General features: G+C 39.9%; 1 protein-coding gene across 2 annotated transcripts in view; it reads left to right on the forward strand.

Annotated features, from left to right (window-relative positions):
- The window catches only part of SNCA (synuclein alpha), a gene marked incomplete at both ends in the record, with an annotated part of 48,024 nt that extends 33,761 nt beyond the window's left edge, over window positions 1-14,263 (forward strand). The window contains 2 exons of one of the 2 annotated variants that reach the window (XM_080344348.1): window positions 13,525-13,614; window positions 14,231-14,263. In XM_080344348.1, coding sequence (XP_080200474.1) covers window positions 13,525-13,614; window positions 14,231-14,263 — 123 coding nt within the window. The remainder of the gene's footprint in view (window positions 1-13,524; window positions 13,615-14,230) is intronic. The other variant, XM_080344349.1, reaches the window with a different exon arrangement.
- Window positions 14,264-14,527: the final 264 nt, after the last annotated feature.

Raw genomic sequence — 14,527 nt, forward strand, 5'->3', positions numbered from 1 at the left:
ATCACACTTGTGCTCCAGCCCCTTCCCCAGCTCCGTTCCCTTGTCTCAACTCGCTCCGGTGCCTCTATGTCCTACATATGATGAGGGGCCCCAAACTGAACACAAAGCATGCTGTAACTTAGGGTGCAGGGAATTGAGTGGTTTTACCTAGCACAGCCCTGACTTTCCATTTCAAACAGCCAGGTGGGATAACGTGGTTAAAGACTTTGGATCTTATCAAAGGCCAAGGCTGAGGTTTTTGCCAGCACCCGTGCCAGGGATGTAATGTGGAGCAAGCAGGGGTGCTGCAGGTATCGCCCAGGTGCTGCCACACAAAAAGGGACCCAGATGGCTCAAGTGGCAGCTCGGCCAGGCTGAGTCTCCCAAAAAGTACCTGTAAGCAGCGCTGGGCTGCCCTTCTCCTCCTGCCAGCCCAATGTGTGCTGGTACCGTCCTGGCACCTGTGGTCCTTATCATGAGCTGCACCCTGCTGTCAGCAGGTAGTGCCCGTGACACACTTTCTGCTCAGGAATAGCAAAAACCTTCTTCACTTGACATAAAAATATAAACTGTGCAAAGCAGATGAGCAGCATGAAGTTGGCAGGAGGGGCAGAGCTTTCACTCCTTGCTCCCAGACACGGACTGTGTGTGGATGAGGAGAAAACAGGCTTGTGATTGATATTTGGTTCAGTGTCTGAACATTGCCGAACTTCCAAAGGCAGAGAGCTCAATTGATTTCTCTGTCAAGAGCTAGGCCAATGTAAAAATGGGGCTTGCAACAGGATTTTTCTGTTAAAACCAGAGTTTTGAGAGACTCATTATGTTACCCTGGATCTTAAGGCTGGTTATCCCTTTGGTATCCCTGCGGAAGCTGAGCTACTTTGAAATATAGTCCCTGGAGTATGCTTAAAATTGTAATAAATTTACCAGTCTGAATCTAAGTAATTTTAACTCGCTTTTCTGAGCTTCTAGCTTGCACTAGTTTTCTCAGCCATCAGGTGGAGAGGAACATTTACGATTTATTTTAAATAAAATGCAGTTGTGTAATTGTGATTATGGGAGCTGAGAAAAACACCCAGTATCATGAGGAGGGTGAGTAATGTTACCAACACTGCTAATGCTGATAGATGTTAGAAGATAACGGAAAGCAGATGGCATATCATGATTATTTTTTTTGAGTACTTTGCTTCTTCATATTTCCAATGTAGCCCTTTGAAGAACATTACCTGAATTTGAGCATTTTCCTTCTCTCATTTAAAAAATAGGTGATAACAATAATGATTGTTTTCCAAGCAGAGACTGTGTTATTGTCACATCTGGTAATGTCACCGCGTGTTCCCTAAAGTGTCTCTGCATGCATGCAGAGATTTATTTGGCACTTGGAAGACGCTGCTTTGCATTAGTAGTGAGCATTTTATTTTCAGCTTTTTCTTCCCTCAACTTTTCCCAAAGAAAACAGAAATTGTAAGGACACATGGCATTGACTTCTAAACCATGGCACACATCTGGGATTATTTGGCTTTGTAGCCATGCAAAGCTCATCACTCCACACTTGAAATGAACCTCAAGAAGTAGTTTGGGAAACAGAGGTGGTCCAGGAGGGACACTGGGAGCCAGTTCCTGTAAAGAGCAAGCACCAAAGGGCATTTTTGTTGCTTACGAACTTTACAGACCTCAAAATAGACTCTTTCTCAGCAGTTGTGTGGCACTGGGAGAAAACAAGTACACAGTCCCATAATCAATTGGGAAAGGAAAGAAATGTCAGAGACGTGCTGGCAGATCTATGCTATCCCAAACCTGGCAAATGCAGAATTCAATCTAGAGCTGAGCGTATGGAAAGCTTGAACGGATCCTGCCTGCACCATGAGAGGTTGTAATAGACGTCCAAGGAAATATTGTGTTTAGAAGGCAGAGAGATACGGGTATAGCTCTTTGAGGAACTTCATCCCAGCTGTCAACACAGCTTTTACAGTCAAAAATGAATAAATAAATAAGGAAGTTTTTCAGAGTATGCCATACTGCTGAAAGAACTGCATTCCGAGGGCTGATGCTGGTGTAGACATGTCAGTAAAGACAGGCTGGTGTCAAGATTCCGCTATGTACAACTAATCCACTGAAACTTCCCAGGGGAAGCTCAGGGGTTTCTGCAGGGTCAGTACACTCAGCATTTTGGCAAGTTCAGCAGTTAGAGTTAATTACTTTGTTAGACCTCGATGCAGAAAGACAACTTCTGATTTGCTATTGGTTAAATATGGGCTATTGTGCAGCATCAGATTGCCATAACTAAAGCAAAGAAATGTGTTTTGGAAAGAGGTAAAAAGTTGTTTTATCTGAACCAGAAAGCTTCTTTGGTAATTAGTACCGTGCTGGGACATCTGAACACCTACTGCATAGCTTACTGAGATTTTAAGTCTCAGGGGCAGTTAAAATGTAGAATGGACATGCAGGAGAGACGCTTCATCACTTCCACAGGTCTGGCCCCAAAAGATGCAAACGAGCTTTTTTCAGCTGATGTCTGGGTTACTTTGTTGTTTGTTTAATTTAATATACACAGAGGGTAATTTATTTCCACTTTTCTTGCCTGTCACAGCATGTGGAAATATTCCTGCAATAGACATCGCTTGTTTCTCATTGCAAACTGACAACTGAGTCACCAAATTGGTTGGTGCTATAAAGCTTTCAGGTAAAGCTGCACCCTTTCTGCCTTGACTGTATGAAGGAAGCAAAATGAGTATTAATGGAAGTCAGAAACACCTGAGAAGTCTTCGTGGTTCAAGAAACTTTTTTAGCAAGGTTGTGAAGCAAGTGCTCAATTACACCTATTTGTTTTTTCCTGAACCTGTGTTATGAAATCTGCATCCCTCCCAAACTGATGTGTATTATTATAATGTGTTCTGCTGATTTTATGCGCTGAAACTTTCAAGACAAGCATTAGCACTTGAAAAGCTCAGTTTTATAATCCAGAGGTGGAAATTGCTCACGAGATTTAAAATGAAGTAAAATACAACCATTTAAAAGTGTCTTAATGAAAAGCAGTTATGACGGATGCGACATAAGAAGATAAAAATAAGGAACAGTTACTAGGCCACACAAGCCCAAAACCTGATATCCAAATAACTGTTCCAACCGTCATTCCTGTGAAGAGACTAGATTCCCACATTGTTAGTTTTCACAGAGTAAAACCCAGGACGTGATGAACAGCTGCAACATCAGCCCTCACAGATGAACTAAATGAGAATTTTTCCTTTCCTAGGATCACTCGCATAATTAAACTTTTATTATTTGAAGTTACTTTTTCTTCAACATCAGAGAGGCTTTATAATATAAAGAAAATATTTAACTTTCTGAGTGAATCTTTGCCTCTTTAATGTGAACTTTGGTTTGTATGTTAATAGCATCCCTGAGTTTTTGTATCATTTTCCATTAGTATGTTCACTGTATAGAAGAACAAGTTTAATTTTGCTTTGTGTACAACCAAACCAGCTGCTGTAGACCAGCTTCTGTTTTTTATAAGAACTAGTGGGATTATTCAGAGCCAACTCTTTACCAAAATTATCTTCCTTTACACAGTGCAGTCAAGAGGTTGCGCCTGATCAGGGCTGTCTCGGCTCTTTAATCCATACGTATTGGGAGAATTCAGATTACATTGACTGGTTGACTGATCTCCCTTTGAGATTGCATTAGTCTGTTCAGTTAGGACTGTATAAATGCCTCTCCAAGAAGATTTGTAGCCTTAATGAATTTTGCTTTTAGAGTTGCAATGATATGGGGTAAATTACAGTCTCGGTAGATAAGCGATGTGTCATGGTAGATAAGTGATAGATCGTGAGGTCTGAAGTCAGCGCAACTGCTCAGATATACACCTGCTGAATATGTAGTTCTAGATAGGTAGAAAATATGTATTTTGAGAAAGTGATGCGTCAAGGAGTGGCACATCACTTATGTATCTATCAAGTTTCTTGTGCTGCTCTATCTGAGTTCTGATCTCCATATCAACTGGTACACGTGTCAGTGAACGAAGTTAGAAGGGAGGGTTCATCTCTGTGATAATGCCTCGTGAGTTGTCTGCATGATCGACAGTGGGTTTGAAGTTTTATCAGAGAACAAATTGATAGGTGGACATAAATTTACATCAGTTACATGTTGTTAGTTTTTGCTAACAGTGCACTTTGCCCTAGCGTTTATTTGTGCGAAACACGTTTTAATCTAGAGTATGAGCCCAAGTTACTTTGCAGTTAGTGTTAATTAAAAAAGTCATTTGTCAAATGGAATAAAATGAAGCTGCTGTAGGAATAATTAAGAAACAGTTAATTGAAATGGAAAGGGATGTAAAGAAGTAGCTGTGAATCTAGTGCTGACTGGGGTGCAGGAGAAACTGGCAATAGTTCATCAAAAGTCAACGCTCCTCCTACAACCTGCAACACTTCTCAGTGACTCGTCCTCAAAACACATAGAGCACCTCTTGCAGAATATGTCAAGGGAAATTTTTTTTCTTCATTTGCCCTTGTAGTGCAGTGTATTCATTATTTGCTCGAGGTTTTTCATACTGTTGAACAAGCAAGTCAGTTTTTTCTGCGGTGTGGTACAGCCCCATACGAACGCAACACTGGAAATGCACTAGCGGTGGCTGCCTGGCCACCTGTGCCACCCAGCAATGACTTTGCAAAGGTGAGATTTTGCCTGGTAACGAATATCCAGCAGATACCCAACACTGAACTGAAGAATAAGGGATTACAACCCTAAGGTATTTTCTGGCAAGTTACAAAGTCATTGCTGAAATACAAGGCCAGACCCACAAACTGCTTCCCTTTGTTTGTAAGACTGAAGCCTGAATTATTCATAGAGTGGGGACTCTGAGCAAACCGCAGAAGCCAGCGTGCTTAAAGTGATTAATGGAGAGTCTGAAGCAGTGCTTTATGATGGAGATGAGTCATTAAGGAAACAGACACGCTAACAAGCGCGGGAGAGGGTTTGTGCGGGAGGATGGAGGAGCTGAGAGCCTGACCAACAGAGCCGGTTACATCTTGGTGCTCCCAGGTGTTCAATTTCAGCTCACAGCTGAAAAAAGAGACATATAGCCTCATAGTGCGTGATGAATATTGTGATGAAATACAATCACATGCACTTCAATGGGATTAACATGTTCAAGTGCTGCAGGGTGTCCTGTACTTTCAAATATGGTGGTGTTAATTCTGTGTTCAATGGGTTGAGCGTGTCTCCAGCCACTATTCACAAGGCACTTAGCTTTCAAAAGGGACACACTAATTGAAATGTATTTCATAGAAACACCCAAGATGTACATAAGTTCTGTGCATACAGATTGCACAGCTCATGGGGTTTACAACCCCATCTTCTGTGTTAATTCTGTCTTCTTTTTTCATTAAAGTTTAGAAGATAGATCAATTTTAATGTGAGGATTTTTCATTTTGCTGGAGAAATGGGCAAATAGTTTTACATTGTATTCACATAAAGGAATTAGTATTAGATTTGAAGCCAGTTAAACAATCACGAAAGGAAAAAAAAATATTTTCTTCCTAACTGCTAAATATTTAAGAGGCTGCTGAATGATCAAAGGTCCCTTTTCGGATTTTAAGGCAACAAGATAAAAATGAGTTTAAATTCTCTAACATTTGTATTTGTGACAGCCAGAATATGAGAAGCACTGTGGAATGCTTGAAGTCCTCCCACGTGCGCAGTGATCACTGAGTCATTGCACTGATCCAAGCCCATTTAGAACATTCACCCCTCCTATAAACGTTTGGCCCAGCTCAGCTGGGAAATGGGAGCATCACCCACACAGCACAAAGCACTGGAGCATTTGTCTTTCTCACAGGATAATCAGCAGCAGTATAAAAAAATGACTTTGGTGCTGAAGGGGTTCTGTTCTGCAGTGAGGAGTCTTTGGGGGAACATTGTCTCCAAAGCTGGCTTTGGCTTACATAAATCTTGATTTCCATAGGATTGTTGGAATATGCATTAGGAACACACTTTGCTGAATGCTGTCCCTTTATGTGTGAATCTTAACGCTGCTATTGCATTGAGGGTACAGTAGGAGAGCTCTCTTCTCACTGTTTTAATTGGGGAAATTACAGATGGATAAATGCTGAGTCTGTCTATCTCGCTGGAGAAAAATGGTTTGTGTCAGATTTCAAAGATGTCATACCTTAGCATATTAAGTAGTTCATTCTTTGGCACTTGAAATGCTTTGAATGTCTAAAGCTAGTTCTTAATTCACTACAATGTTGGTTTAGTATTAAATATATGTAGAAGCTTTTGCTTCCATGGAACTAACTACTTGCTTAAGTATATGGTTGAAAATCTTTTGCTGAATCAGGGCTCATAATAGTTTTAAAGTGTAAAAATGAAGTTCAAGTAGATCAGATTTTAGGCTTTCATAAGTAATGTTATTCCAAGCTTCTCTTATCAGGTTGCTTGCACACAGTATATATCTGTTGTCATTGTTGCAAAGAACGTGTTGATTTCCTTTCCCGCAAGACTCCATTCAGAAAAATGCTTCAGAATATTTGTGGTACCAGCTAATAATCTGTGAACAGCTTTTTGAGGATGCTGGGTGGTCCAAGGCACATCCTGGCAGAAGCATCTCCTGTTGGGGTGAATGTAGCCCACTAAGCATCCACACTCTACTTAGACATGTTTGGAACATTGCAAGCATAGGAAAGATTAATAACGTTAGAGCAGCCACTGGTGCAATTTCCAATGCCACTGCTGCTCTTGGGTAATTCTTGCCAGATGGGCAACTAAAGCACAGAATAAGAACCAGTCATTTTTTTGCCTGCTCTTACAGGGATGATGCGTGTGTCTAACAGAAATCACTGTATATTTTCAGTAGTATGGTTTCTCATTGAATCTTTTTGTTGAACAATGCTTATTATGAAATACTACACACGTCAACTGGCTTTAGGCTAAACCGCTACAAAAATTATCATACTTGAATGACAGCCATTGAAGTACCCCTATGATGAGAATACACAGATACTTATCGTCAGATAAGTGAGACAAAATGATTTGGAAATCACGATTGAAAGATGATGACATAGTGTGCTGCTGAATTTCATTTAGTTTGTTTGTTCATGGTAAACTGCATTTTCTTTTAGCTTTGTATTCTACATAAGTATTTTCTAGTATGGTTCATTTCTAAAGTGGCATTTGCACATAAATTCAACAGCTGGATGTCTAACTGATATTGCTTGAGCATTTGCAAACACTTGGGCATCCAGCTGTGGCAGTGATGCAAGTGAGTTGTTTATGTTCAGTTCTGCATGGGTGATTCTCAAGATCTGGCTCTCATTCTTATTTAAATGTTCACCAAGCAGCATGTGCAGAGAAAAATCTTTATGGCTGGTAGCAGATATGTTTTTGCATTTGTTTTCAAACTACAGGGAGTCATATCATAGCCACACATCCTTTTTTTGAAGCAGGGACTCATCCTGCCAGTGTTTTTTGCATCATCCTCAGTACTGAAAATACAAAAGAGCTCCATCATAGTGAGAACCTAAAAGCTGAGAATGTTGTATTGCTCTGGACAGCATATCAATGCTCATTTCAGGAACTGCGAATGTGACTTGTAGGAGAAAAATGTAGGGATTGCAATTAGTTTGCCACATGTGTTCTCTCAGTTCCTCCTCTGTTTTAATGGAGCACCCTCATCTCTATGGAATAAGCTTTGATAATTATTCTCATTGGCATAACATGCATGAAATGATTCTTTCTCAGCTGCATCTGAACTTCTGTAAATCACGTGTACCTGGCTGTTCTGTTATGTTATGTTTGAAGATAAGTGGTTTGGTTTTGGTTTTTCTATTTATCCCTGAAGTAGAGGGTGTAATGAGTGCAACTGCTAAGCAATATTTCACTCAAAACTGGCCGACAGAAATTAGTTTTTCCTGCTGTTCTGGATGCAGTGACCAGAATCAATGCTTTATGTCAACTACAGTATTTTGTGTACTGTCCGTATGCGTGATTTTTTCCTCTGGTACTCTTAAATATGAATGGGGCAGCAGCTGGAGTGTGATTAGAGCCCCTCTCTGAAGTCAGAGGCTATTTCTCTTTCCTTGTGACTGTAGGATCAATGGTTTGGTGTGAATTGTGGCCATTTCTGGTGCCAGCTTTGCTGTGACCCCCATGCATTCCCAGGGCAGAGCGCACACCCTTGCTTGGCAGGGGCACTGCTGGGGTTAATAATAAGAGGGAAGGTATCATTCCAACAACTCTGACAACTAACTTTCTATGCTGCTTTGATAGTCCTTGTGAACAAGCACAACAAGGGTAGGGGATGCTCAGTGTTTTCCTAACTTTGCGGCATGAACAGAAAGAGCTGGTTTAGTTCAGAGAAGGCTGAAATGAGTCAGGATAAGTCTTTCCAGTTTCAAATCCGTGCTAGAGGGAGAAAGGGGACAGCGTCCACTGGGAATACTGGTACTAAATGTTAGTGTTGGAGATTGAGGTTAGACACCAGGAAAGATGCTAATGGTAACATTAATTAAGCACGGGAATAGATTGCCTGGGCTTGCTGTGGAATTTTTTTCACTGGAGGCTTTTAAGTTGGTGTTTCCCAGATATCTATTTGGAATGATTTGGGGAAAAAGAACAGTAATGGTGCCAGGGGAGGAGGGGAAATAAAAACATATACTCAAGTACTATATTTATATAGTGTATATATATATATATATTATATATACTTTATAATATATATAATATATTATATATATTATATAGATATATAATAATATATATTATATATGTATTATATAGATATATAATATATATATATTTTATATATATATATTTTTTTATATATTTAGATGCTAGTCCTTTAGGAGTCTCCTCACCTTCTACACCTTACTAAGTAAACTTAATTAAATAATTCTTTCCACTTAGTTAAAAATTACTATTTCTTATTCTACAGGAGAGGAATAAGCTGAAGAGGTGTTTGATGTTTGTGTTTCATGCCAGTGGACTAAGAAGTAATCTTTCCCCATGCAGGTGAAAGCTCTGAGTAGTTGTATACTGGCTCCCAGATGAAGAGGGAAACTCCAGGAATATAAGTATTAAAATGCAAGCTGACTCTCTAGTCTTTTGTAGTGTTTGATCTGCTGCTGAATAGATTGCAATTGCAGGAAATGCTCCTGAAACCTTTGTAGTTCGTATAACTGTTGCAGGAGTTTTTCAGAGCAAGTGCTGGTTTCTTCCTTGTAAGAAACATTTCCAAATTCCCCAGCTAGGTAAAGTGCTGTAATAAGTTGGAATGGAAGGAATGCTTTAAAGAGAGATGCTCGCTGATAATAACTGCGCTAACATCATGTCCCGTCAATTAGTTACAGCCTTTGAAGGTGACCGTGCGACCATTAGAGCTCCTGGCAGCTGGAGTGTGAAAGCAAACGAGTCAATGCTGATGGCATTAGCTTATCCTCTCATGCTCCAGAGGGAGAAAAAGCTGCCCTCTCTTCACTCCCCATAGAGATCTTTCTTTTAAAACATCCCTGGAAATGGCTGAAGTCACTACATAATGCTTCAAGAAATCTGCTTATGTCAAGCAGTTTTAAATAAAGTATGGTAAAATAACCTCGCAGCTTTGACTGGGACTGTGCTGTTTAAAATCATCTTTACTCACTTAATGGAGCCAAATGCAAAGAAGGCTGTTCATTTCCATGCTGGCTGATATGATATGTACCATTGCTTACAGTTCATGTGGTCAGCTAAGTTAATGTATGATTAAGTTCTAGCTTTATTTAATGAAGACAGAACTCGGGTATCATCCTTGGGGGCTGTTCTTGTTGTTGAGTTCGTACAGATTGTGACTTTAGGGTGATCTCCTCTTGCCTGTATAAATGTTTTAAGAGCTGACACTTTGATAGCCTTGTTTATTTATCTCAGAATATGGAATCACTCCAGAAGGAATTAGTCTCCAGTAATAATGAGAATATAGATTACTGTAAGATTCTTTCAGCATTCATAATGGAAAAAAAAAAGTGTTACTAGACAGAGAGATAATAAATTATAATGCTTGGATCAGCCACTAAATTACAATTACAATGCTCCCTTTTGAAGTCGCTTTTGTCTGTGACTTGAGATAAAATAATTTATTTCTGATGGCAGTAATTTGGCATTGGAAGACATGTTACTATTTTATTGTAAAAGTGGGTCATTTCACACTGTCGCACACACTGCTGAGCAGGATTTGTTCCCATAGTAAAGGAGGTGGGGGTCAACATTTTGGAGCCATTACAGCAATTAAAATTAGAAGTTCCACTTAACATTCTTGCGGCTCTTGTATACCAGTTATTATATACCTGTTCCCTGAGTCAGGGGCCATTCAAATGTACCACTTTACAATGATGGGACGCTGGCTCCCCTTCATTTCTAAACTGACCTAAGTTGCTCGACAAAATGACCCAGAGCGACCATGCTTCACACCCAGATATAGGCAGGGACTTGCTTTTTCTTGGGGGAAGTCTTGGGGTACAAGCAGAGATCCTCACTTGACCATTCTTTTAATACCTTGTTTATTGCCTGAGTTGTAATTTTCCCCTTTTAGAGTGTTTTTCCTGTAAAAGAGCTCGTGCTCCCCAGTTAAAAACTGACTTCACCTCTGAGAAGCTTTTGTTTAGCTTTTCAGATCTTCTAATAAAGGGCTTTCCCTCTGGAAGTGACCTTCGATATGTGTTAAAAATAGAAATGGCAGCTTTGAGAGAAAAACGTGTCTTTCATTCTAAGCCAAGAAGTGGCCTGTTGGTTGGTTTTCCTCTTGCATAAATGAATTGGGATATGGAATCATTGATCATGAGAACATCTCTTTGTTTTAAAGGAGGTAAATAATAATAGAAGGTGTACATTGGCTTGCTCTGTGTTGCTGGGGGTGGTTGTTTACTCTTGTGAGTAAACCTCAGAGGAAAGCTACATCAGAAGCAGGGAGAGCCACCATTAAAAATCACGTCATCTCCTATGCTATACATTTAAATATAACAAATGTGACTGAGTCCCATCATTCTCATCTGAACTGCAGTGACATCCAGGTGATGTTTGTGTCACTGCTTGCAGCTGGACAAGGGTGATAAGCCTTTCCTAGGCAAAGGGTTCCCTTGATGGCGTGGCTTATGATTTACTTCATTTCAAAAAACCTCAGTGTTGTGATTGATATCGTATTTTACTGGTACTGCTGATTGTTTTATTTGAAGCTGTAGAGGAATCTCCATGAACTCGCTGAAGGAACCTGGGAAATGATAACTTGAGCCTTTTTTAGGCATTTTGTCTCTAATCCTGATGGACAGCCCAGACCCGTGGCAAAGGTTGCTAACAGAGCAGGAGCTTTGAAGCTTTCCTTTGAAATTCGATTGGCAAATCTTTTTCTTCATTGTTGCTAATGGTCCTGGCAGTTTCACTTGCCATCTGTTTTCCTGCTCCATATATCATCGAGCTGCATGCTTTCATCCTCGTGCAACCTCGAGACTGCTTTTGGGCACGGTTTTACTTGATGTACTGATTGTTAGCCAAAGCTGTTCCTTAATGATAGGGGGAAACAGAATTTAAAGTATATTTTGCATTAAGTGGGAGAACAGTAGACTGGAGCTGTGGGACCTTAGAGCTGATATGTGAGATGGAGTGCACAGCTTTAAAACTTGCATCACACAGTGTTTAGCTATGTTGATCAAAACTGATTGAGATTGATGCTACTTCTCATTGAAAGCAAAATAGGCATAAATACTCCTAAAATATTTTTCTTTAGAAGATAGGGAATTAAATACTGCACATCAAATAATCTTAGGAGCTCAAGCGTTTTGATAAGACAGGGCAGAATTGTGATTTGGCGCAGTTTTTCTGATAATTTCATGCTTGAAAAGTTACCTGTCATATTGAACATGCAAAATTATCAGTTCTTCTGGAAGACATGGGTCTAAATAAAGATATTAACAACATTATTCATCAGTCTCCCTTGACTTTCTGGAATTTGTCCATGTTATCTATGCCATAGAGCAGCGCAAGGTGTTAACAGGTAGCAGGCACTTGCCAAACTCTTCTCTTTAGTGACCAAGAACAGAACCCGAGGGAATGACATATTACTTTCTATTTTCTATTTTGTGTTAAACTCGGAGAGGTGATTTTCAGGTTTATCTTCCCTTATCCTCATTTTATCTATATCCTAACTTGAATTTAGCATTACTACCTTGTAAACTGCAGATTTTGAAGAATTACCTCATTAGTCTGATTTCTGACTTACTTAATACTGTATTTCTGTCTATGCTATCACCCTGCAGGGTTTTTTTTTTTAAGTCAATTTCTTCCTGAGTGTCTGCAATTGTTTTCAGTGCATTTCTTATCTAGGTCGGCAACTGGTATATATCAGCATAGCCACAATAGTTCCACTGAGCTAATCTGCCTATTTTCCTATCCATTTCCTTACCCCAGCAGTCTTTGTTCTGGCAAAACTCATGTTTCTTCTCTGTGAACTTCTATAGTAACAACTGCTACCGGAACTGGCCTAATTGGAATTTTTTTCCCTTTTAATGTGTATGTTTCAGATGGTAAATACTATCTATAGTTCTAAGGCAACACTTAATCTTATTTGGCAAGTTATTCCTTACGCTGTTGCAATCCCATTAATGCCAAGAAGCTCTTAGGAAAATCGCTATGTAAAATAGAAGTGCTACTATAATGGTCAATAAGAGATACCCAGAAAAAGAAAGAAGAATCTGGCTATCAGGTAGTGCCATGTCTCGCGTACTAATACTCCATAGGGTAACATGCTGGCTGACATAAGAAAACATATAGAGGTGTGACCCGGGAAAGGGAAAAAGCTTTTATTGATACAGTTAGGTTCCAAAACTGGAGGAAAAAAAGCACATGCAATAGTCTGAATTACAGTAGTTCTCCCTTTTTTAGCCACTTTGAGATGTGGTGTGAAAAGGCTTAAACTGTAAAATAAACCATGATTTATGAGAAGATTGATTTGTCTATAACATAAAATAGTAATTCAATTCTATAGATATCTTTAATTTGTGTGTCTTGATACTCCCTAATTCCTTTGGCCTGATTTACAACTGCTTTTGCATACCTGTGACTGTATTGCTCTGAGTAACTAAACAGAAATTAAATCACAACTTACCTAATTTGTGGAAGCTGGTGTTTCCCAGACCAGCTTCTTAAGAAGCAAAAAACCCTTGCTTTGGTTTGCTTCTTGACTTGACCAAAGCATTTTCTGTGGAATTAAAATACTGTCCAAAGACGTAGATCAGGGTGGTGGTGGTACTGTTCTTTTGTTCGGGTTGACTTCTTGGCCTGCTCATTGCAGGAGAGAAATGGGATATCAGCACTTGAGCTGTTCAGAGAGATGATAGTAGTTGTTCTCATGGATATCTCTGGGAAACATGGAGAAGATCTTCTGGAGCTGATGTCCTCTGGCTCTTCATATCCTGTGACCAAAGGACAGGGCAAAGAAGTCAACCACCAGTAGGGAGGAAAGATGTTTTGGGATAAACAACAGGGCAAGCAGTACAGCCTGTGGCTTTTATTTTTCTGTTTTAAATGTAGAATGAAGAAGGTTTCCTGCAGGAAGGAATGGTGAACAATGCAGATGTTCCTGTGGATCCTGAGAACGAGGCTTACGAAATGCCTCCGGAGGTAAATCCGTGGTGGGTTTTGCTGTGGATGCGGGTGGAGGAGGACACGGCAAGGGCTGCACATTTGGGTTCCACCAGCCTGGCACGGGCTGGGGCTCTGAGCTGCACAAATGTGGTTCTTTGGGCCAAATCCCCAGAGGCACAGAGCTGGGAACCAGAAAATCCATTGCTTTTTGCCAGCGAGGGAGTTTAATGGGAAAATACGACGTGTGTTTTCAAACATTTCTGAGTAATCCACAGTAAACTTGTATCTTTTTCTTATGTTTGATAGGGAATATGGGGGAAAATTGTGTCTCCATAGATTGCTTTAGTAGCTTGGTCATTTATCAAAGCATCGCGCTTTGTAAAACATGATAATTCATTATTATACTCTTAAGTTAATGCAATTATGGGAGTCAATTATTTTGTTGAGTTTTATGAACCTGCTATCTAAAATATTGCTACAATATCTGACACCAGAAAATTAATATCAGGCCAGGGCAGTTTTAGGGGAGCACACATAATTAGGCTGAAAATTAGAGGATTGGCACTGGATCCACTAAGAGTAGAACGAGCAGGGGAAGTGCGATGTATGTATTTAAAATATTAGTAGCACTGATTTCTGGTCTCCTCATCAGGAAGAGTATCAAGACTATGAACCTGAAGCATGAGAGTCCTTTCCTTCCTTTATATCTCCTGAAATCCACTGACTACTAAAGACATCCCATCCTGTACAAGTGCTGAGTTCCAATGTGCCCAGTCGTAACATTTTTTTACAGTTTTTACAGTGTATTTTGAAGTCTTCCATCAGCAATGATTGGAGTATCTGTGACTGTATCCACCTTGTTTCAGCATTTCCCTCCTGCTGAAATAAAAGCTGGTTGGCAGGGTCATTGTTGTGCTGTGGATATTGTGGCTTCAAGTTTAAAAGTTAA

This window comes from Nesoenas mayeri, assembly GCF_963082525.1.
Source record: "Nesoenas mayeri genome assembly, chromosome: 4".
NCBI lineage: Eukaryota > Metazoa > Chordata > Aves > Columbiformes > Columbidae > Nesoenas > Nesoenas mayeri.